The 25011-nt window shown below is 43.6% G+C and overlaps 1 protein-coding gene across 5 annotated transcripts in view; it reads left to right on the top strand.

Moving 5' to 3' along the window:
• The window catches only part of meis2a (Meis homeobox 2a), a 76995-nt gene extending 64695 nt beyond the window's left edge, over positions 1-12300 (top strand). For 2 of the 5 annotated variants that reach the window (XM_079174556.1, XM_079174555.1), the window contains exons 10-12: positions 6108-6166; positions 7939-8049; positions 11883-12300. In XM_079174556.1, coding sequence (XP_079030682.1) covers positions 6108-6166; positions 7939-8049; positions 11883-12196 — 484 coding nt within the window. In that variant the 3' untranslated portion in view covers positions 12197-12300. Of the gene's footprint in view, positions 1-6107; positions 6167-7938; positions 8050-8496; positions 8596-11882 lie in introns of all 5 variants that reach the window. The other 3 variants (XM_079174559.1, XM_079174558.1, XM_079174557.1) reach the window with 3 other exon arrangements.
• The last annotated feature ends 12711 nt before the right edge of the window (positions 12301-25011 follow it).

The raw sequence follows: 25011 nt of genomic DNA, 5'->3' as shown, positions 1-25011 counted from the left end.
CCGCTGCCGTTGTCAGAGCTTGTTGATGTTGTCGGGAGAAAAAAGAAAAACGGGCTCGTTTTTTTTTTTAAACCCACCCCCCTCCTTCCATAACCCCAACATTTTTTTCCTCTTCTCCTTTCTCTCCCTCCACTTCTGCACTGGATTCTGTGTTTTTATGCCGTAGGACAGAGTGTGGGGAAGAGACAGAGGAACAAAGTGCTGCTGTGTGGAGCAGCAGCTGCTGCTTGCCGGATCAAAGGGGCAACAAGCGTGGTCTTCCTGGCCCAACGCTGCTCTGGAGGTGTTTGACGGACAGTCAGCAGCTGGGGCCGCACAGCCCGCCATGCAGGGGTCAGGCTGCTGGACTGCAAGGCCCAGGGGTGACATGCCCTCACTGGACAGGGGGAAGAGGGGAGAAGGTGTTAGATGGGAGGGTAAATAGAGGGAGAGATGTCTATGTTTGTTTCCTTTGTTGTTTGCCTTGCTGTTGTAGTGTAGAGCGTTCGTTCTGGGACTATTACTGTATATTTATAGTATTCAAATTGTTTCGGACTGTAAGATATTTTGTCCTTTGTGATGAGTTCTTACTTATTCATCGTAACGCATGGGCGGTAGTTGAAGACTAAAAAGCATTGCACTCCACACTGCAGTATTCCACCTCTTTGGTGCTGACAGAAAATCAGAGCGAGAAAAGAGAGACAGACAGGGAGCGAGCATGCCGCAGTGCTATTGATTTATTTTAATTAGCTGCTCGTTAAATCGTGTCAGTTTGCAACACAAATATATAATTCTTTGTCTGATTTTCCACTCAAGTCTTAGTGACTCGTACTCTCCGGGTTTCAGAGAGGAATGACTTCTGCAGCTAGACTGACGGAGCAATGCAAATGTTACTCATATTGGACTGGGGAGTGGGAGGGGGGGGGGGGGGGATGCCACAAAAGGGCAATGAGTGGAGCAATAAAAAGGGAAAGAAAAACAGGTCAGTGAAAGTCCATGGAATAGAGGTGAAACAGTCCCCCTTTGAGAGGCCGACAAAAGAGTCTGGAGGGGGGTACGGAGGCACAGTGGAAGAGAGAAAGAGGGAGAGAGACAGAGGTAAACCTATGTAAACACAGTGGCTGCCCTAAACGTGGGCCCTCTCTGACGTTCCTAAAAAACGATCCTGCCTCGCTCCGCTTCACATCTGCACTAAATCAAACAGAGGGGTGAGGTAATGTTCGCCCGGCTTATGTCTCGTGACTCCTGTTTTGACTTAAAGAAGGGAAGAAGGGATAGAAAATGGGGAAACTGTCTCTGATAGGATGAGCTTGAGGAAGCTTCCCTGTCTGTCCATTATCTCCATCCTGGAGGAGTAAAGCCTTTGGAACGCTCCTTTGTGATAGTTTATGATAAATCCATAGATACTGTAGGTTCAGTCTGGTGGCAAGATGTGAGCTGATTGAATCAGGGTTGTTGACACTACAGTAGATCAGTGTTGGAGGTTCAGTAGCCCCAGACTGCCCCACTGTCTGACTGGACGATAATTAGTGTTTGCTTATACGAAACACACCCTCCTCATGGGGTTAATTTGCATGCACTTCCTGGTAAAAGGACTGTGGGTTTTTTTCTTTATTTTTTTTTGTAGAGGGAGGGATCAAACTAAAGCCTTCCTCCTTTGATTCCAGTGAGTTGTGACTCAATTGCTGGGGGTTTGGAATCTTTATTTCTGTCTGAAGCAGAAGTATGGAAGCAATGAGCTCTAATAGGAACCAGAGGACAGTCATGTTTGCAAGCAGTGATCAGGCATCGAGTTCAGCACGTTCTTGTTCAGATTGTGTTGCATCTAATCTCCCTTGCAAAGACAGACAGGGGCCCAGGAATTTGAATGACAAACGATGTCCCTGGCATATGAGCTCTCAAAATGGTCATTTGCAGGTTAGCCGTGAAGGCAATAAACTGTGAACGATTTCTGCGTCACAGTTTCAAAGCTGCCTCCTCCATTCACGCGCTCAACCGGGCTACATTTGGAGCAGTCCGGCGGTCTTTTCTTTGGAGAATACATGTTCAGTGTTTCTCAGTTTCTCTCTGCTGTCTCACTCTGGCTCAAGCTCGGTTTCTTTCTTTCATCACAAACTCGTCAAACGAGCGACCCTACTCGTGATTGGCCGGGTTCCCTCCGATCTCCACAGCAATTGGCCAGCCAAGCAGCAAGGCTCTCTCCCTCTCACACTCTCTCTCTCTCTCTCTCTCTCTCTTGGCTGTGCTCCAGGGTAGGGTGGTTTGGCATGACGATTTCTCAGGGAAGGAATGCTGACAACAGGAGCGAGTTACCAGGTGTGGCTGCAAGTCAGTTAACCAGAAACAAGGCCTTTCTGACGGATTGAGACGAGGAAGCAAGAAAAAAAAAATAATAAACACAAGCACTGAGTTTGACAGACTGGTTTGCTATGATTTCATCTTCACACTACCAGCACCTTCAATATTATTTGTCAACTTTCTTTTACGATAATGATGCATCAAAGGGTCATAAAGTTGAAGGTCTCTACTTTATGAAAGCACATGGTATGCTTTCTGATTATGTAACTTCTTCATTAGGTCTCTTCTCCTGTCTCTTACCAGCCCTTACCTTCACCCACTCCACACTCGGCATAGCATAACATTGTGTGCTAGCCAGGGTATTTAACACCTAAGCAGACACTCTCTGAAGAGTGTCCCCCTCTTGTGTGTGTGAGCAGATATTAGTAACCAGGGATGCCGTGTTGATCCAGCCTAGCGGAGACCCCGTGTCAAGTGGACTCCTGCTGCCCTGGCTCCATCGTTCATATTGGCCTGTATTTTTCCTCTGCAACCTGCAGAGCCACAACACTCAGTGACTTAGCACAAAACATTGTCATGGAGCAACGTTCTCGTTCTTCCTGTCGACATATTGTATCTGCATGTACAAATGTGTTTGCACGCACGTGTCACTCGCCGCTTTTTAGGGTATGTCAGCGGGAAGTGCTACTGTAGGCCAATTGGCAGTAGCGTGTGAGGAATGCACCAACGGGGACTTGCACACATATTGACTGACGTGCGTACATAATTCACATGCACGCTCCAACGCATTCTTAGCACGGCAAGAGCAGTTTTTGATACGCAACTTCAAAATGTGTTCCAGGCTTATTGGTTCGAAGAGACCAGTTGCCCACGTTAAACAGCAGTGGACCGCTGCCCCCACCAGCATGCTTTCTCCTGGGGTAATGTACACATTCTGAGCTGTATCCAGAGGAATGACCTCCATGCGACCCCCTAACCTTGCCTTTAATTATTTGTTTGAAGACAGCATGGAGTTCCCATGCTGAGAGGCTGTGTGTGTTGGTGTGTGTTGGTGTTTCTGTGCTCAAACATTGAGCAGAGGCAGGCCATAATAAGCTAGACCACCAGATGTAGATAATAAAACGTGGGCTTTTGGTTGGAGGTTTTTTGTGTCCCCTGTGAGCCTCCTGTGTTCTGGTTAGTCTACAGACACACTGGCGGTGGTTGTGGTCATGTCCATGGTGTCGATGTGTAGATTTACGGCGCGCACACGTATATTTTAGCGAGTGGTTGGGACTTCTGAGTCCCTGTGGTCAACCTCTGTGTCTCTCTCAGGGCCTTAGGTCCTCAGATCCGTTCGTCTGTCCGTCCATCCCAGTTTGACTGGCCTTCATCTCTGGAGGATTCCTGGTTGTGTTGTTCTAAGCACACACCATTAGCAGCTCACGGGTTGAGGGAAAACAGTGTTATCAGGCCTGGCTCTGATAATCTCAATTGGCTTTACTCAGACTGATAAAAGGTGCTCTAAGGCCACGAGAGGGGCCCTTGGTCACCCCCCACTCCCTCCAGTGCACCGCATCGCCTCTTGCTTTACTATGGCAACTTGTTTAGCGTACAAAACAGAGCCTTTGTGTGTGTGTGTGTGTGTGTGTGTGTGTGTGTGAGAGAGATATGGTGGTGGTTGGCCAACAGGGAATGTTGACAAGAAGCAGGTCCATCTCAGAAACAGCTTGGCGGGACAATATTTGAATATCCATATGTTTGTGTTCACAGCAATGAGCTGTTTCGATGATTGAATAATACTATTTCAACGATAAGTAAACCTGTTCCCGTGTACTCCATGTCATACATTTCCTGAAAAAAACACAAGAGGACGAACACTGTTTTTAAAGAAACATCTAGAATTACAGCATACTCTCCAGTACATAGAGTATTTCCTCTGCAGTCACTGGAAACCGTATGGGCAAATTTAACACCTGGGAAGAACATTCCTGGTATTATGTGTTTATGGTTATGTCCCAAAATAGGTAAGAATGCACATGGTTGTGATTTTGAGCCCCTCGGTGCGTCTAGGAAGAGAGTAAGCGGGACATATATTTTGGTGGGTCTTGCACTCTGAGCTTAAAGAAGGGAGTGTGATACCAGGAATGTCTTACTGTTTACTTGCTTAGCTGGTTTTGGTGCTTGAAGTCTCTTTCTCTCTTCAGCACTGCAGGTATTTCTGACAGCATAGCTAACTAAGAATGCTTTGTCCTCTTTGTTCTATGGAAAAATACTTTCACACTTAATAAACCTTAATCCTCATTCCTCCCTTAAATCACAAGTCATGCATTACAATCATATAATTTCCAATCCAACTTTCATTGGCACACCCCACCTCCCTTCCTAAACTTTCGATCCCTCTCGTTCTCATATGGATGCGTTTCATCTTTTTCTCCCTGGGGCCCGCGGCACCCCTGCGTACCTGCACTCTGGATGCCCCCTGGCAAATGAGCACCGCGTCTCTCTTCTCCCAACCGTGCATTTTGTACGTTTAACCATGTCACTTTGAGCCGGGCAGATTACAGGCGTTTAAGTTCATTGGAGAAGGTAAGGGCAGGTATCAGGGCTTCATGGGGGATTAGGAGCCCAAATTGGTTCCAGCTCTCCCTTCCTTCTAATGACCAGTTCTTTACCGTACTGATGGTGCCGTGGCCCGTACGTTAGAGGAGGGTGGTGGCCTGTGGGGCCTTTTTTTGGGGGGGGGGGGGGGGGGCAGCAAAGGACTCCATGCTGGACAGCTCCAATGTGATTTGAAACCCCTCTTTAATATCAACCACATGGTGGTACCTGCAGTGCTAAGTCCGTGCTGCGTTTTTTATCATGTGAAAGTGAATGAGACAACGACAGACAGAGAAAAGGGTGGCAAAATAGGAAGATAGATAGAAAGGTGAAGAACTTGCTCGGCACCGAGTGGCCAGATTGTGTTTGACACAGCCCAAGGCATCTCCAAACCAAGTTAAAAAGGTTGCCCCTGGCTGGCATTCACCTCCGGATGACCTCCGGCTCTACACTGGAAAAGCCACAGGAGCAAGGCCGGCTGGGGAGGCTTTGTGGAGCTGCACTTATTCGCTGCTGTGGTGGTGATAAAACTTCAGACAGCCTAATTGATGGGCTCGCTGACATAACAATACCTTGTGAAAGCACGGAGTGGCCCATGCCTGGTCCTCATTTCTAGACAGCTGGAAGGGGAGCAGAACCCCCTACAATGAAGCCAGAGTGGGGGTCCCACAGAGGGAAAGGGTGGAGGTGGGGGTGGAATGGTGGGGAGTAATGAAAGGAACCATTTGTATCCTGCACTTTGCTAACTTAGAGCTTACTTTGAAATTCCAATGGGTGATAACACTCCAGAAACAACGTTGTTTTGGAGAAGGAGCCGTAGACAGGATACTGTACGCTATGTGTAGAGTTGCTGTGTGCAAGTGGCTGCAGGAATGACAGCAGGAGAGAGGGATGTGCCACAGTGAGGGTTCTTCTGTGCCTAGGCTGCACTTAATACTTGAGGAATGTCTCCCTGGTGCCCATAGCAACCAAACGTAATCAAAAGCTTTATTAAAAGAAGGGGGAATAGATCATAAGGAACATTAAAAGTATCCCTCGCTGGGTTCCCAAGTCAGCACACAATTGCCCTTTTGTTTGTTGCTGTTTTGGTGTGAGCGCCTCTCTCAAGGACTCGGTGGCTAATGTTGCCATTAAGTCATGCAAAACTGTTTTGTCTTTGTGGAGGCTTGTGATGAATCTCTCTGTGTGTGAATGTGGGGTGATTTAACGTTTGTTTTTCTCCTCTGTTTTTTTTCTTTTCTCTCTGCCAGGTTCATTAACGCCAGGAGAAGAATAGTACAGCCCATGATTGACCAGTCAAATCGAGCAGGTAAAAAAAAAAAACAAAAAAAAAGAATAACCCACCCGACGTAGAGCAGCTGAGTGCTGCTTCCCTCTCTGTCTTTCCCCAGCATGTAGACACCCTTTCCAAATCCTTTGCTGGCATGCACATCATGCCTGGAGCCCAGATTTTTTAAAGGGGCACCCTACATCGTCCCCCCCCCCCCCCCCGAAAAAAAAATTCCTTCCACTACTCCCTCCTCTTCCTCTCGCTCCCTTCATCCCCTTTTCCATTTTCTGTATGAAATAGGTTCAGCAATGGGTGCGGGCCGTTTGCTGATTGACTCTAATTGGAGATTTCCCAGTCTAAGTGGAGAGAGAGGTATATTAGCACCCTCTCTGTGAATTACTAATTGGACACAAGAGGAGTGCCAGAATTGCTAGCAGCAATTTATGAGTTATCTCCTCTTTAAGGCTGTTTTTGTTTTTTTTTGTTGTTTTTTTTACAGTCGAGGGTTAGGGGGGGATTCCCTTTCCTTTTTCTGCTGCGTTTTTATTTTATTCCCTCAAGAATCACCGTTCTGAATTTTAATATTAAATAGTCATTCAGCACATTTCAAATATCGAGACCGCTACATAGCTGCTTAGACACATTTTTAGTATAACAGTATCAGTTAATGTATTTTCAGTCACGAAAGCTGCCCTTAGGAGGAAGAATGAGTTAAATAATATGCCTTGATTAAATCAGATCTGATGTTTTGATTTAACGCCAACACAGGGAGAGATTTTCATTTCTTAAAACAGATTATGGAAAGCTTCAAATTGTTAATTGATTACACATTTATTTCCCATATCTATTGTGGTCAGATTACAAAAAGCACCAACTGAGTAGTAAACACGCCACTCTGTGATCCCGTGGAATGATTCAGTCACCCTAAGCTTCATTGACTTTGGCATTACCAAAAAGAAGCCAAGTAATTTGTCTCAGGGAGGGAAAAGCTGTTATTGTTGATTAGCAAGCTCCCCGTCTTAAAAAGGTCCCCACACACCGGGGTGGAGATTGTTCAAAACGAACATGAGCCGTGATTAAAATGAGATGCACTTACAAATGTGGGTGACTCTTTCTGCAATTACAGCACTCTAGTGTGGAATATTTGTTAGCGTGCAACCGATGTGTGCCAATCAGCAATCTCTACAAAAACAGCATGACTAACAGCTCCCCCTAATCTTTACGAATTACAGATTATCCAAGATTATACTGCTATAGTCCCAGAATACACTGTTTTCTACAGTCTCCCAAGAGCATCGGTTCATTAAGGCTAATAGTAGGCAAAACAAGATACAACTGCGAAAATTGATTGCTACTGATTCTTCTGTATCATAACAGATAATCAGGTAAATCATTCAGAATATTCAATAATGTTCAATTAGAGTTATGTTACGTCGAGGAGTAGATGACTGTTGACTTGAGTACTGACTGGGTGATCTGCCCCATGGCAGACATTCTTCTCATCCTGTCAAACCGCATGCTTTCTTCTCAGAGAACAATGTGAATGTGGTTTTGAATGACACTGGTGTGTGTGTGTGTCTGTGTGTGTGTGTGTGTGTCTGTGTGTGTGTGTGAGTGCTTGCATGCATTGGGACCTACTGTATGCGTGTTTGCATGCCACGCGTCAGTCAATGCGGTCCACAAACATGAGCACAATGTCTTTCAGTATGTTTGGGCTGGAGCTGGGACAATTGCTGATTGTCTGGTGTGTTTTCTCTTCTTCTTCCCCCCCCCCCCTCCCTTTTTCATGTCCACGTTTTGACTACAATCAGGTTTTCTTCTTGATCCTTCAGTGAGCCAAGGAGCAGCATACAGTCCAGAGGGCCAGCCAATGGGCAGCTTCGTGCTGGATGGTCAGCAACACATGGGGATCCGACCAGCCGGTAAGTCCGTCCACCTCTCTTCCTGCGTCCATGTTCCCTCATTCCTTCTTTACCGAACACCAGTTTCACCCTCAGTTATCGCACAGCTGATCAACACTGATCCTCAGCACGGAGCAAGTCCCGAAGTCAGCCACGTAAACCTAATACTAACAACTGCTACACAACCACAATAACACTTCTCTTTGAGAGTCTTCTCACTGCCTGTCTTGCTTGTTTGTTTTTTTTCTCTAATCAAACGCATCTGGGAAAATCCCGTGCAAATTATCATAACAAAGGGATTTGTGGCATGCCATGCAAACCACTTACCACTTCTTTACATCGTTCACCTCCCTAATAATTTTCCACCTAACGCTAACCTCTCATCCTCTCTATCAGTGGTTCTCCTCTGACCTCTCTGTGATTCAAACTCCTTCTGACCCTTTCCTGGCGTTTATCTTCTCTTTCTAGGGCCTATGAGTGGAATGGGGATGAATATGGGCATGGATGGGCAATGGCACTACATGTAACCTCCATCTTGTAAAGCAAAACGCAAAGAAAAAGGGGGAAGTAAGTACTGGGCTCTTTTCCTTGTTTTATTTTAATTTTATTTTTTTGGGCGATGGGTTTTATTTATTTTTTCACCCTCTATTCCCTTTCCTTTCACCCGCGCTAGCCCTTCTTACACTGGCCATCATTTTGCAGCAACCTCCGACACCCTACTCCCCTAGCATCGACAACTATGAGCCAGGATGCATGGCTGTTGTAGCAAGATGCTTTTAAGGGTAAAGGGAGGGAAGGGGGGGGGGGGGGGGGGGCAGTAGTCAAGGATGAATTTAAGACTTGGGAAAAAGGGGGAACCGTCCTGGGACAGAGAGGACCCGTCGACTTGTGGCGCCAGACAACAGGAACAACAACAAGAAGTAGGAGGGGAAGAAACAACCTGGCATGGCATGTGCAAATTTATTTATCACAACAGCACCATCGCTCTCCCCATCCTGGACAGCCAATGCAAATGTTGGACATTTAGGGAAAAAATAACATCTCCTGGGGAAGGGGCTGACGGGGAGAAATTAAGCAGGCTCCAGTGAAGCGATAAAGAAGGAGAAGTGAAACTGTCCTCAGAGTGACATAAATCTGTCTGGGGAAGGATTGATGCCCAAATTATCTTATATGCAAAGACGGGAACACCGCAGTACATTACGGTCCCTGAGCGAGATATACGGGCCGTGGGTGACATGGCCGATCCTTCACTGGGGGTTTGGTTTGAGCTGTGTAAAGGGAGGAATGAGTCTGTGTGTTTTGATTATTTTTTACTGGAGGGAGACGATTTAAGGGGGGGCGGGGGCCAGTGACTAGCCTGACCTGAGACTCACAGACAAGAGCAGGGAGACATTGAGATAAATTTATAAGGTTGTAGACACAAGCATGACTGCATCTAAAAGGAGAGGGGATCTCTTTCACACATACAGATACAGTCTCTCTGTGTCGCTGTAATTCTGACTCCCCGTCTCTCTCTCTCTCTCTCTCACACACACACACACACACACACACACACACACAATCCCCATTCAGCTAAATGGCTGCAGTCTGATTAAGCTGGCCATTCCACCTCCCGCTTGTGCCACAGTGCTGACATTTGAAAAATCAAGACATATCACATCCTAAAGGCGGCAGGGCAGAAGAGATTTTATTTTAACACCTAAACTCCCTTGCCCAATGAGGCACAATATAATAACACTTACCTTGATTAAAAGAACCCTTTATATGTAAATGGAGACTGAATTTTCCAAAGGGTCACAGCGGCAATTCTGCCGACAGAGATCATTTCACCCCTCTAGTCTTTGCTTCATCCCTCTCTCTCTCTCTCTCACCCTCTGTTTCTCTCCGTCTCTCGCTCGTTTTCTCTCATCCCTTTCTGTCTTTGCTAATGGCAGCAGAAAAGAAAAAAAAATCAGGAAGCAATGTTCCCTAAAACAGCCACACAGAGACAACATTTGCTCAGGTTGGCTAATTCTTAATATACGGCTATATAATTTTGAGAGTATTTAATTACGTAACATACTTTATGCTTCATGACCAATTACATTAATAGCTTAATACAGAGGAATATTATCCTCTCTTGATTTGATTACGCAGCCACACAATATGGTATATTTGGTACTTAATTATGGCCAGCCATTGAGCAGGACCGCTGTGCCATAACAGAAGTGCACAACCAGCCAGGGAGGCAGGCATGCAGAGATGGAGAGAGAGAGAGAGAGAGAGAGAGAGAGAGGCCCAGTCTGTCCTCAGTTATTGTCTTCAGATGGTTTTACCACTCTTGTTAATAAAGGAGGGGGTCTCAGATCTACTTAACAGAATGACTGCAGCTTACAAGACTGGAGATTACCAGCTTACAGTGTCAAAAACATCTGCTGGGCCTTTTTACAGGAGCTGCTCTAGGTTATATGGAGGTGAGGGCACCCATCATACCCCAACACCCTGAATGATTTATTTACTTCATGACCCCAGTAGTGAGGTTTTAAGAGACCTGTTCTGACAAACATGTGCATTTCAAATGAACCGACATGGAAAGGGAGTATTAGAAAATAGCACAGCTTTCAACCAATGAGACTGGTCATTAATCTTGGCCTTTGCTGTCCTTTTTTTTTTCTTCTCCTCTCTCCTTTCTGTCCTCCTCCTCCTCCTCTTCCCCTCACCGGGGCCCTCCAGTGTAATTTCTTAATTGCAGTGTACTAAGGTGGAGGAATGCAGAGAGTGAGCATGCCTAGTGACCTTGCAGCGACCTCTCCCCTCCTATTACAGCTTCTAATCCCCCAGGGGTTCACATTACAAAGCAGGTCGGCCCAGACCCAATCCCAGACCCGGGCCCCCTGGCTCCAGCGGGACCCCCTGCTCTCACTCGCCTCTCCCCAAGGTCCAGGCCTTTAGACCAGCCATGTTCCCATACTACAGTCCCAGGCTCCAGGAGCAACCCCCCCACGTCTTACCTTTTTTGTTTCTGATTTCAACAAACAGCCGTGTGAAAAGCCAAACAGTGGCACTGCTGAGCCAGCTCTGTGTCCTGGGTCCTGTCACAGTATGAGAGATGCCAGCATGCTGAGGTCGCTACACATAGGAAGTGAAGTACATCTTAGGGGACATCAGTATACCACCCCCTGCATTTCCTTTCTTTTCTCTTTTAACTTCCTTTTATCTTTGCTGCTCTGTTTCCACTTGCAAAAACCCCCACACTCCGTGCATTTAAGAGCAGAACTTTGTTTTTGCTTAAAATGCTTTCATTCAGTGGAACTGAGCCTTTATTGCTCTCTGTCTTGTTGATACAGCTAACTGAGTCCTAAATTATTTAATAACTTGTTTTAAGGCATTCTAAATCAAACATGTTCACAGAGGCTCGTGCCCATGAGAGAATGCCTGTTCGGTTTGTCACTTAGGTCAGCTGGGGAATTGACTGTTCCACTTGTAAAAGTATTAGCACTTCTCCACATCAATACGGCTGCTTGGTTTTCCTCACATCCTCCAGGACTGCAGTGTCTGTGGATGACTGAGGATCATTATCCAACCTGAGACCTGACCACAACGCTATTGGGCATTGTAAACCACTCACCATAGCCCAAAATAGCCCAGTGCAATAATGTCTCTCTTTACTTGTCGAAGCTAAAAACTCTGTAGTCACAGACGCAGTGTCATAAAATCCGCTGCGGCCTTTGTTGTTGAAGTTGCGGGTTTAAATTGAGTTAAGCCCTGTTAATGGAGAAGGAACATGTCAAAGAAGAAAAGTTTTATTGAGTGTGTAAATTAATTTCACTCTTTCTCTCTCTCTCTCTCTCTCTCTCTCTCTCTCTCTCTCTCAGGTCTGCCAGGCATGCCAGGGGAGTACGTACCTCAGAGCGTTCCTATGGGCATGAGCATGGCCCCACCAACTTACACCAACCCTCATCAGATGACCTCTCACCCTTCCCAGCTCCGACACGGACCACCTCTCCACGCGTACCTGCCCGACCACCCCCACGCCCACCACCCTCATCACCATCCCCACCACGCCATGCTGATGCATGGAGGACCCTCATCGCACCCAGGAATGACCATGTCTGCACAGAGACCCCCTTTGCTCACTCCCATTGACCCCAGTGCTGGAGGACAAGGCCTGGACATCCATGCCCAATAGTATAAGGGAACTTTGCTACCATGACAACAGCAGCTACTACAAGAAAACAGTGTAAAAAAAAAAAAAAAGAAAGCAGCAGCCCACAATAAATCCTATTTGGAGACTATTTTTAAGAATAAAAAGCGAACCCTTTTGACCAGAATTTGACACTTAAGAAACAGAATTCCAGATGAGCTGTGATAATACTTTTTTTTTTTTTTTTAGACTTGTCAATTTTGTTACTTTCATCCAAACGGAGGACCAAGCTGACAAGAACACTTTGTAAAGTCTTGGGCTTTTGGTAAAGATCAACAGAGGATGTTTTGACGTACACGTGTGCAAAGAACGGACAGATGCACACACTCAAAAACACACACTCTTCGCACACTCACACACACACACCATCATAAACATGTTCAGTACACTTTCATGTGACGCGCTCAAACACTTCTAAAATAAAAATCACTCTGGAAGATTTAAAAAAGAAACAACAGAAGGACTCCAAGAGTTATAACTACTGTAGTATAAAAAGTATAGATAAATAAGTTAAAACTTGTGCATTTTTCGTTGATCACATGGTTTATGTTTCCTGAGCTAGTTTTAGAATTAAAGGTTAACCTTTTCTCTCTCACACTGTGTGTGCTCCTTCCTGGAGGAGAAACTGTCTCGCAGCACAGCACTATAAAAGAAAAAACAACAACAAGAAGATGGAACATCTCAAACCATAGAGGGCAATCAGGTCCTGTCCCCCATAAGAACAGGGCATGATCGGAGAAGGCTGCTAAATGACACCGGATCTCTCCAGAAGATTCAGTTTGAACATTTGTCATGCCCCTCTTTTTTTGGTTCATGAATGAATGTTGCCCTGTAGGTTTTAAAGGAAAAAAAAGTTCTTTGTTTGAATTGCCCAAGCACTGGATTGTGTTGGTTTTATACATTTTTATTTTAATATTATTTTATTTTTTTGTACCCTGGACTCTCATTGGTAAGAGCCTCTTGAAGGAAGCTTAATAGTGGAAAAGCAACATCCTACGGCGCTTCTTTATCTGCGGATCAACATTCTTGCCATAAAGGACAATACTGACACAAACGTTGATTCTGCGGCACTGGAGAAGCAGTTGATGGTTGATGCACCAAAAAACCTAAAACTAAAAAAAAAAAGGAAAAAAAAAAACCTAAATTATGAACTCAATGCTTTTTTTTGGGGGGGGGGGGGGGAAGCTGAGAGAATATTGTAACAAACTTCGTACAGAGTTCAGTCTATTAATTGTTTCATGTTAGATATTCTATGTGTTTACCTCAATTGAAAAAGAATGTTTTTGCTAGTTTCAGATCTGCTGTGGCATTGATATTGTATGTCCATGAATTCCTTCCTTTTTCAGCACGTGTTCCTCACTAGATGATAAGATGCCGTCTCCCTTAAGCTTTGTCAAAAATACATTAAATACTTGTATGAGGACTGTGACGTAATGTTTAAAAGGTGTTCAGTCACAAATGCTGTAATAAATATTTCATTTTTGATTTTTGTTAGATTTGTGTGTGATTAACTGTGTTATAAACAGAGTTGTTATCCACATAATAGTAATAATACTAATTGGTTTATTATTATTACTAATATTATTCTTTGTATTATTATTGTTAATGTTCAGAGAAAGTGTTATGGATGCTTGTTTTTGTCAACAAGGCCTCAAGTTTTAGTTTTGTAAATGATCAACAAATACAACAGTCGAGCTCCCACTTTTTCCAGCAATCTATTTGCAGTAGCTTGTTTTAACCAGACTGCCCATTTAGTTATTGAATGCTCTTTCATAATGACAATAACAAATTATTATTGAAATATATTTTGCCTTGGCAATTTATTTAGGCACACACATATGTCCTGTAAATGATAAATAACTGTGAAATGCAAATGAAGGATACAAATTCCCCACCAACACATCTAAGTTTTAGACCAAAGGATGAACTGTCAGCAGTGAGGTGTTGGTGAATAAAGAAGCTCAACGGTGGCCTCCAGCCCCTACATGTATAGGGACAAGAATGGCAGGATAAACTAAATTAAATTACATTTTCCAAAGAGCATTTATTTAATACTTAATTTTCTTGAAAACAATTTTTTCCCAATTTGCTATTACATGCAAATTAATAAAACGCACGTGAGATCATATTTGAGATGTTATTGCTTGTGTAAAAAGGTAGGGTTAAGCTTCATTTGGAATTTAAAAAGAAGTTTATTTAGTTTAGGTGGATTCACAGTTCTCTCTTTCCCTGGTGTTCAAACAGTAGAGCGAGGATTTGTCCCCAGTGTAATTGCTCCGATGGTGAGAACGATGGCTGGCCCTCTCTCGGTGTGCTCTGCTCCTTTCTGCCGTTTTGCAGCGCCGCCTGTCGGCCTAATGTGGCTCCGCCGTCAAGGAGTACACAGATGGGCTTTGATGGGCTATCTCTTCTCTCTTCTCTATCTCTTTGCCTGTGTTTGCCCGCGGCCATCCAAGTCATAGCCTAAAACCAGAAATGACAACATCACTTCGGCTCAAATATGTTCTGCCCTTCACATAGAAGTTTAAACTTCTGCTATGTCGGAATCAAGGCCTCAAATATTTTTTCTTCAGTTTTCTTTCCTTTATTTTTTTTGTTGGTACTAACACTGCATATGTGCTGACTTTGTCTTGTGTCTGTATCAACAAATATAATACATGGCACAAACTATAATAATAATAATACAATTAATACAAAGTATGCATTTTTTTAATTATGTATTGAGTGTACTAAACTTCTGGGGTTTCCATTTATACATTCAGCTGTTTATTGCTGTTATTCTCATGTGGCCTTCTGAAAGTTGATTTTTCTTTTTTCAACAATTTGTTTGAAACAAAAAATACAACGTTGGCATAAATATTACCTGATCCTTTATTTAGCTTTTTTATTATTAATTTGCAATTAATCTAAATTATCGTAAATAATTATTAATGTTTACCCAGAATATTTTGGCCTATTCGAGTATTCATATAACTGTTTGTTTTATTTAACGTTCCTGTTAAAAAGAAGAAATTGATGAAAATCACAATGACTTCACTTTGTGATTTAAATCACTTTCATACACTAAATATTTTCAGTACCATTTCCCGCATGGAAAGCCATTTTAAAATCGTAAAACCAATATCAGTATATTTTATGTTTATTTAAAACTCTCTGTTTAGCCAACTCGCAGTCAGCCTACTGCATTAATTCCTTTAAGTTATATTTAGCATCTGGTTTGAATGTTGCTCGCGAGTCGTTTTATTGAAATTCCGAACACAATACCTGCACAGTTCATGTTTGTTAAACAATTTCTCTGCACTCATGGATGCACACGGAGGGATGTTAAGGCCTTAACCAGATTAGAAAAAAAAGTGTATTTATTGTTTTTACACCAGAGTTTAGTTAACGATGCATCTCCTTCCCTCAACCATTCAAAACCTAAACGTCCTCTTTTTGTTTTTCTGGCGCTCTATTATTCTTTAGATAAAACGGAAGGAAGAAGCCCTCCGTTTTGTGCGGAGATTATCAGATGAAAAAGAGAGAAAACGTGAGGATTACTGTGGATGGAGAGGATTTTAATATTAATAGTTTTTTTTCTTTTCTTTTCTCACCCCCCTCCACTCCTCCTCCTCCTCCTCCTCCTCCCCCCTCCCCCTCTTCCCCGATGAGACAGAAGGTAGATTGCCTCTGCTGCTTTCCTTTTGCCGATTCGGTGTGACAGGGATGATGGATGATCCAGCCGAGCTAAACAACTCCTCCCCTTCATCTCCTCCCTGTCAAAGCCAGTCCGGGCTGCTGCTGCAGGAATAAAATAAGGAATATATTCCCTCTGCACTGCTGCACAATGCAGCCTGGTCCTCAGGAAGACGCCAGTGCAACAATATTAAAAGTCCACACACAGTTTACTCGCTAGAAACACTATGTGCGTGTGTGTGCGTTACAGACGCAACATGTTAATAATGCTTCTGTTATTGGCTCTGTGTTTTTCTCTGCAGAGCTTCATGGTAAAGTGTGTGATCTGGGAGACACGACCGCAACTGTGTATTTTTAGATACACAAGTGCATCTGCTGGCTTTAAAAAAAAAAAGTTTTGTTTCTGCTTTGTTTTTCTTTCAAATTGCTGAATTGGATAGTGGTCATAAAAAAAGGACGTGCACGAGGGGCTGAGTGTCCTTCGCTTTGCAGCTGGCTCTTCCCGAAATGACTTGCTCAGGGGGACAGTTTTTAGGTTTTGTGTATGTAGGCACACACACAGTCTCTCTCTCGCGCTGTGTGTGTGTGAGCGTGTGTGAGCGTGTGTGTGTGTGTGTGTGTGAGCGCGCGCGCGCTGCCCTCCTTTTTAAAAAAACATTTCAGCAGTTTTCTCTCCTCTTGCCATAAGGTGTTTCTATGACTACGTTATGTAGGCCTGTGCAAGCGGGTCAGAGGCGGAGGTCCCTGGGAGAAAAGGGCCGCATTTGGCTGATCATTTATCAATGTCAACCGCATAATGATTCTCCCTGCAGTCCCCCTATTGATGAGGATAATTACATTAGCTCAGAGTGACTGATCAATAAAGCCCAGGGAAAATGGTTTATTATAGCACCACCGAAAGGGCTTTCTTTAAAAGGGGACTAGCTGCTTTTTGCTGCTTTTTTTTCTTTTCTTTGTTTTTTTTAGAAAATAAAAGGAAGGGTTGATCTGCAATCCAAACTCCGGAGAGATAATCGAGTGAGAGGCTAAACTTCATCTGCAAGCAGATTTCATGACTGAATGTTTTTCTTTTTCAGGATTATGGTGTGTTTTCTTATTTTTCCTTCTCATCTGTTGTGTAATTTAAAAAAAAAAAAAAATCATAGTTCATGGGACGGAATCCCAAAATGTATAACTGAGAGATAAAGAGTGCAGCTTTGCATCCAGCTGGTAAAGTCAATTCGACTGAAAGGCACACGAAGCCATATGCATTAACGTCTTCAGTGATTTTTTTTATCATGAATCAAAAGTCAAACTGGAAGTCACACAACACTTAAAGGCGATACCAACCACTCTACAGTCCGTTAAGGTGGGATTTCAGATACAAATGTAATTTTTTTTTTACAAAAAAGACGTTCGAATGGCAGCAACACCTGATGCAGAGTCCACAAATCCGAGCCGGCCCTGAAGAGAAAGCTTACAATTCAGAGTAAACAAAAGTAGTCTTGTTTTGTTGGTCAACTAAAATAGGCTAGGGCTACTACACTGGAAATAAACAAAATAGTCCCCAAAGACGGGCAGTAAATGCGTGTTTGACCTCCCTCCTTCCGTGTGTGTCTTCTTTAATTGTCAACAACTTATCCCCTGCAGGAATGTTACAAACTCTTTCGCCTTAATTCTCCGTGGTGCTCCGCGCCAGCTCCCATTTACCGCTGATGAACGTGTCTGCAGGAGACAGCTCCATTATCTATTTATCATTTATGATAGTATTTTCTCAGACAATGGAGGAAGAAACGCGCCTACAGATAGTCCCACTGATGGCTCTCCACTGCCCTTTCACAAACGCGCACTTCCTTATTTATTCGATGGTCTTTTGATAAATACAAAATTAGGTTTTTATCTTAAAAACTAAAGCCTTGACATATTGGAATATTATATAATTATGCGGGGTAAGGACTCAAATTAACCCTATTTTATTTGTTTCATTTAAAATATATATAGCGTTATTAAAAAAAGACAAGTTCTAAAAAAAAAAAGATAAAATAGTGTAAACGTGCATTATTAATCTGCATGTCAGACTGAATGGATCAAATTAAAGTGTGGTTTTAGGGGAAATATTGAAGATAAATCTCTCAGATGGGTGATATCAGGACTTTTTGCGCATGGCCGCGACTGCTTGAATTAGAGGCGATTTTGTTCACACTTCAGCGGTGCTTGTCTTCTTAAAAATGAGTGACAATCACCCCTACACCCCCCCCCCCCCCCCTCCCCAACACACACTCACCCCGCGAAAATAAATCTTAATGATGTGAAAATTATAATTAGTCAAATAATGTAGCTATAGGGGTTTGGAAAGAGCAGAAATTGAAAAATGCAGTTGGCCTGTTGCGAAGAAGCGTAAAAGGAGGGCATGTGAGTGCAGAATAAATAAAGCGCAATAAAAAGGGAAATAGCCGGAGTTTAGTCAAGCCTTGAGGTACTCAAACCTTTATTTCAATCAGTTAAGATTTAATTAGGCAAGCCTCGGGCCCGGCCGTCTCCTTTTTTTCTCATTAAGTTGCCTTCTCCAGCGCTGTGTTACAATGCCTTAAGGTTGTCAACATTTGACCGGTTTTTCCAGTGAAATAATCACGCTTTATGGCATGAGTAGCCATAAGATTCGCAAATAAATCTGGCATTGTTCCATTAGGAGGCGGAAGTCCTAACGGTGAACGGCAGAAAAAAAATCGATTCCTTTAATTTATGGGTTGTTGTCCTAAGTAGATTTTTTTTTATTCTTAATTTCATCTGTTCATTTTGAGAGCTTAAAAAAAGGTTAGAAATATCTTGCGGGTAGCCGAGGGCAGCAAAGTGAGACATTTCACAAGAACTGTAAATAACAGAAGAGAGCTGAGAGAGAACGAGAGGGAGACAGAAAGACACAGGAAGAGAGAGGAAGAGTTCATTCTAAAATATAAAAATCCCCCCGGGCTATAGCGCAATGTGCACAATTATATAGGCACAGTGCACGTTTCCAATCAATTAATTAATAACTCCAATATAAAAGATGTTCGTTGGTTTTTGAGGAGACAGAGCTGGAGACCCCCTCCCCACCACACCCTTGGGCGCACTGTTATTACATGATGGCGACCCCTTCTGGAGGCCAAAGTAAATGTGTTTATAGAAAGAGAAGAAGAAGAAGAAGAAGAAGAAGAAGAAGAAGAAGAAGAAGAAGAAGAAAAAGAAGAAGAGGCGGCCTGTTGTGACACCAGCTCCTAAAAACGCGTTCATTCACACTTCTGCTTTAAACATCGAGAAGAAGGATCATCCTGCACTCCAAAAATCATGCAGAAAGGCTTCCCGCCAGTTTGATCCTATTTCATCCTCTAAGATGATAAGACCCTGAACCTGCTGCAGTAAATGTGACCTCCAAAGACTCTCATCTCATATTTACTCACAGGTATAAAGCTCCTTATGCATGTATTAGGTGGCCACGCTGATGGTAAAATCAATAAAGATGGATTGTAGGCTCAATATTATGCTTCGCACCTGGGGACTTGTTGCCCGACTCCCCTTCCTGAGTGTGTGTGTGGCAGAGAGAGAAATATGCAATTCATAGCATGCGACCGCAACATCTCTGCAAGAGCTGCATGTGCACGGCCGAGACTATCTGTGTGTTTAAAGGGAGAGAGAGAGAGAGAGAGAGAGAGAGAGAGAGAGAGAGAGAGAGAGAGAGAGAGAGAGAGAGAGAGCAGGGCAGCAAGGCTGAAGTCATCCAGCCAGGGGCCTGAAGGACCCGGCCAACACTGACATCATTAATCACGGTCCACTTGAAGATTATGACTGAAAGTATAGAATCGGTAACCATTATCGTCTCGGATGGCAGTTAAGACCTCTTCTTATTTTTCAAAACAATGAAATGGCACAGAAGTGTACGGAGAAGAAGAAGGGGGGAGGGAGGACGAGGAGAGGGAGACTGGTGTCACTGGGATGGAGTTACAGAGCAGCGTTTCCTCTGGAGGAAATATCAAGGAGACACAGAGGTGGTCCACTTCATTACGTAGCCTAGACTGCTTTAATAATGATTAGATAACAATGATAGACTCATAATTCTATGAAACGAACAACAACCATCGAATAAAATGCTTTAAATAATCATCTTAAAAACACAATAATAATAATAATGTTTATGTATTATTATATTGTTATTACCAATAATGTATCATCTATGTTTTTTAATAACATGAAATAAAATAAAAAACGAAATTAAAATAAACGCATTTTTATTGTCATTAATGTACAAAGTACTGACTAGACATCCTGAAATCGATTTGTCAACAATGCAAGAATAATATTTGTGTTTATTTATTTATTTGTCTACAAGAAATGGCTTCGTAAACATTTTGACAACATCTTATTTCCGGGTGGCAAGTTGTGAACAAGTAGGGACTTCGGGGGATTAGCATCACTTTAAATCATCGATTGATCCTAAAGCAAAATGTAGTCGTTAAAAAAATACAACCCTATTTTATTGCTTTACGTATTCATTTTGGAGACTGATCTCGTGACATTTTGTTGACATCAAAATGTCAAACAATCAATTTCTGAACCGTTAAAGATGTGTAACACTGAAAACTAAGCAACTGAATTTTTCTTTGGATTACAAAACAGATTGTGTAAAAGACAGTAAACGCACCCACGTCGCAGTTTTAAAAAAAATCTGCGTGATGCAGCATCTAATTCTTTTTTTAAATTTTTTTATTTTATAGGCATTTAGGTGTTTTATGCATAGAAACTCAACAACTGATGCTGTGAGGATTCGTAAGAAATCCATTTTATATATCTTACAATGTCTGTGATGTGTGTGTTTGTAATTTTATATGTGAGCATTTCCTCCAGTACAGAGAGGCAGGAAAAGCTAGCACGGTCCCTGTTAGCAGTCGGAAGCTGCAGTGATGAAAAGCAATAGCTGGTGTCAAGAACTTTTTTAGCACATCACAGCTGGTGGGAATAAATAGTAGCCAACTGAAGAGGAGCAGGGAAGGGGGGGGGGGGGGGGGGGGGGGGCGCAGGCTGTGACATAAGGCTATTTGGGTGTGTGGACAGGGAACCTAGACTTTCATATCTCCTCTACACAATAAAAGCCCTGTGTGCCACTCTTTGTTTCTCAACAAGGAGTGTAAACTGTTGTCAATATTCAGATAGCCTTCATCTGCCAATAATGACTGGCAGCCGGCTCCCTATCTTATCTGCGGGCCAGGTAGCGCCGTACCTGGGGGGAATAACTGCTGCGATAAAGAGTGTCTGGGCCAATAGAAAGGCTCTTGTCTGTCTGTGAGGAGTTAATGGAGAACGCCACTGGAGACAGGAAGTCCTCAGAAAGTGAAAAGCACTTTATTGCGCACCTGAATGGTCTGGCGTAGGGTTTCTCTCAAACCCAATGGGAAAACCACATTACAGGTCCTTACACAGGGTCATTACAACAGGGCAATGGAGTTCAAGTGATCCATTGCATTTGAATGACAACATCACATCGCTCCATTCATTCTTCCCTCTTGTGTGACTTGACGATGATCCCTGTGGGACTGGGAAGTTGTCAGTGGAGTGATGTGCTGAAGTTACAGTAGTGAGTATGCAAGATTCGGTTCATTCGAGTTTCTCTTCAAAGTGTGCTTGAAAAATTGCCTCATGCTCTCCTCGCTGACTCTGAGTCAAGACAATTGTGGGGGACTGTTTCTTTCTTGCAGCAACAGGTTCACGGCCCCATAACCCACGGTACAGCGCAACGTGACATCATCAAGCCTCTAAAAATGAACTGCAACATCGATCCCTCGCAGGCTGACCTCCCATAAGTCAAATATAGACGATGTGGGACATGTGTTTGGATGGAAGTGTATATTTACCTGTCACCAGGAACTCAAGGACATGGCAGCATCGGGGGTTGTATCCAGCCCAAGAGGGGAGTGTTTTGGGGGTGAAAATGAGTTGTAAAAGTGATAAATGGCCCACAATTCTCGAGCTGAGAAGCACCGGAGCTGGCACTGTACTTCCAGCCAAACAGTTAATTGCTCAGCACGGTGAAGGCCCAACAAAATACTCGTAAAGCATCACAAAAAAAAAAAAAGAAAAAAATCTAGTCCAGTCTTCCTCTCTTGTCCCTCTCTTTCTCAACTCCTTCGGTTAAACGGCTGCTTCCATCCCTGCCCTTCACCAATTCCCAAGACTCAAAAATATTTTGTTGCCAGTGGCAACAATTGAATGAAATTACCAATCACTCCTGCTCTTTCAAATATTTCCAAAATTAAGCTGAGCCTGTACATAATGGACGAGTCGTCTCATCTGTGCGTCAGAATTTCAGGCCAGGATTTATTGCGGTGTGATAAACGTTTGCGAGGCTTGTTTTGACAAATGCAAGGTTACTTCTGAATGAGTGCAGAGCCAGATCAACTGGATTAGAGGCTCTGATTGTGCCCCGGATTCCAGCTTTGCTCTCAGCACCAATCAAAACCTGTGGTCGATGCATCCCATAATAGCTATGCTTGTCTCCATGGTCACCGCCGCCTGTGTACAGTAGCCCCACCTCCTCCTAACTGCACTTATTTCGTAATAACAAGCTTGCAACAGCTCTCATCAGGCAATCGCGCTCACATATATAAAGGACGGGGGAAAGGGTGAGCCAGGGTTTGTTTTGACTCAATCAAATTTTGTCTCCAGCCTCTTGCAGCTAACCTTTTCCCCCCCCCGTCTATACCTCCACAGTCATATTTTCCAACCACGCAGCTCTAATCTTTTAGAATGTCACCGGAGCTCATACGTCTGCTGCTGCCTCTTCCTCCTCTACCTCCCCTCTACCCTGCTGTTCTCCTCACCCCCGCCCATCCCCATGCTGGCCTGTACCTGTACCTGTGGATGTTACCAGGCCTCCTTTGGACCCCTTGCTGAGAACAGGAGACGACATCGTTTCTGGGTCACTTCTGTCACAGTCCAAATGCCACTCAGGGGGGCTGACCTTTCCGGTGGCCGATGCCAGAGCAGGCAGCCTCCATGCAGGCTGTCATCCCTGTGGTTCCAACCAAAAAAAACGTACGCTCCCTCCATTTCACTGACAGACCCTTTTCTCCCTCCAAACTCCCCGAGCTCCTCTGAGATATCCTCCTCCTCCTTTACATCCATGACAATACATCTTGAAACAATGGGTACGAATAAAAGCTGACAAGCATAAATAGACACTGTAAAATGTGGCTGATGGATGACATCTTGGCTAAACCCAGGACAGTAACAGGCCTCAGCGATGGCCACAGACACATGGTGTATCATGTCTCACTGGAAGGAACTCCAAATATGCTTCCTGGATTTATTTGAAGGCCTGGGTTACACGACGAGCGCCACTGTTTTTACAAATGGGAGCTTGGCTCTAAATGGAATACCTCAATTAGCAAGATGCCCAGTCAACACCTCTCTGTTTATCATAGTACACCATCAAAGATATCTAGGTTTCAACTGCCAAGCTCTTCCTTTTAGCAGAAAGGGACTTGAGTTGCTCACTTTTGGCTGTCAGGAATGGAATATTTCAATGGCCAGGCCCATGGGTGCAAGTGATCCCATGTCACATCAGTGTCAGGAGTGATTCTTGCAGGGTGTTCAGAGCTCTGAATTTAGTTTGAGTTTTCTGAAGCTCTCGGCCGTGTCTCTGCTTGTCCTGCACTACCAGTGAGTCATGCTAAACAAGTCCCCACACCCTCCACACCCCTCTGAGTGGATTAATGTGTCATAGTTGTTCAGTTTCCCTCAAACATACCATCTGCCCTCCGTCCTGTCAATCAAATATCCACTGCTTTGCCATTTTAAATCCCCCAGAACATTTTTCTCATGATCCATTGTTGTTTTTAAATAACAGCCTCTGATTAGCAGCCAGAGTTTCCTAAAAATAAAAATGAAATCTCTTCGTATCAGCTCAGGGCAAAGTGGCTGCTTTTTTTTCTCCCAGTGCTGTTATTCAAGCCCTCTTAAATAACTTTTTTTTTCAAACTGGCTGCCCTGACTCTTCCAGGAGAACTTTTATTTCTTTCCACCCTGTGATGTCTCGCTGGCTGAGGGAGGCTGATAGGATCCCTACTAAAAGCACCATGCTGCCTGAGGCAGAAACAGGCCAGAGCTCTCTCCACATAAATAACACAGGAGCGTGGTGGAAGTCCGTTTGGTGGTCTGCTGGAGGGATAGAACCTACCCTTCAGTCTGTCTCTGGTTCTGTACTTCTTTCTCATTCCGTGTCTCAGTGGTCTATCTAGCAGCTTGGCTGAAGAGGCATAAAACAGCAGGATCGGGAAGAGATTGGGCCAAGACTTACATCTGACTGGAGAGTGGACTTCCAATAGCCTGCAGGCTCAGACAGAGTGGATGCTGTGAACTGCATCAAACTAATCTGACACATGGGACTCACAGATTTAAGAATTGTAACCAATAGTACAAAACGGAATAAAATGTGTAACTAAATAGTTCTGCATGTAGTTTCTTGGCAATATTGCAACAGGAATCACATTATTTATAGTATGTCTTCAATTTTTTCTCCTTCACACAAAATGTATTATCATAATACTTTTTTTTCTACAATGAGAAAATACTGTACATTGGGTCTTGTTGTTACTGGATGCCTCTTGAGGATCACATTTCTCCCCAACACTGGTGTTCCTGTCCCCAGGAAACGAGCTCTCCAAACTTGCCTTATTTGGAGAGCACTCGAGTGCCCCATTGTTGTGACAAGAACAATGAATCTAAAAAGAGATGGGAGACGTAGGCAAGGAAAACACAAAATAAAGATGTCTGGCTCTTAAAAAAAAATTATCAGATGGAAGTTTTTTTTTTCTATATTTATACCCACATCATGAAAATACTGTCAGCTGACGCCGATGTCCGCCCTCGCCTTTGAAGTAGATTTAAAAAAAAAGAAAAAGAAGCTGTATTTAGTGCGCATTGTGTGCAGAACCTAATTTATTGGAGTTGACCCTGGCTCCTCTTTTGTGCGACAGCCATCTTGGAAAACAATGGCAGGAAGGCTTGAAACTTGAGAGGAACTGAATCTGCTGTTTTCCATTTTTGTTTTCAGTTCTTACTCAATAGAGAATTTTCCCTCCCTGAGTAAAATAGCTCTGTTTTTGTGTCCAACAGGA

The sequence above is a fragment of the Pholis gunnellus genome, assembly GCF_910591455.1.
Source record: "Pholis gunnellus genome assembly, chromosome: 15".
In the NCBI taxonomy this organism is placed as follows: Eukaryota; Metazoa; Chordata; class Actinopteri; order Perciformes; family Pholidae; genus Pholis; species Pholis gunnellus.
The sequence above is the reverse complement of the archived record's forward strand: the minus strand, read 5'-3'. Positions and strand labels throughout refer to the sequence as shown.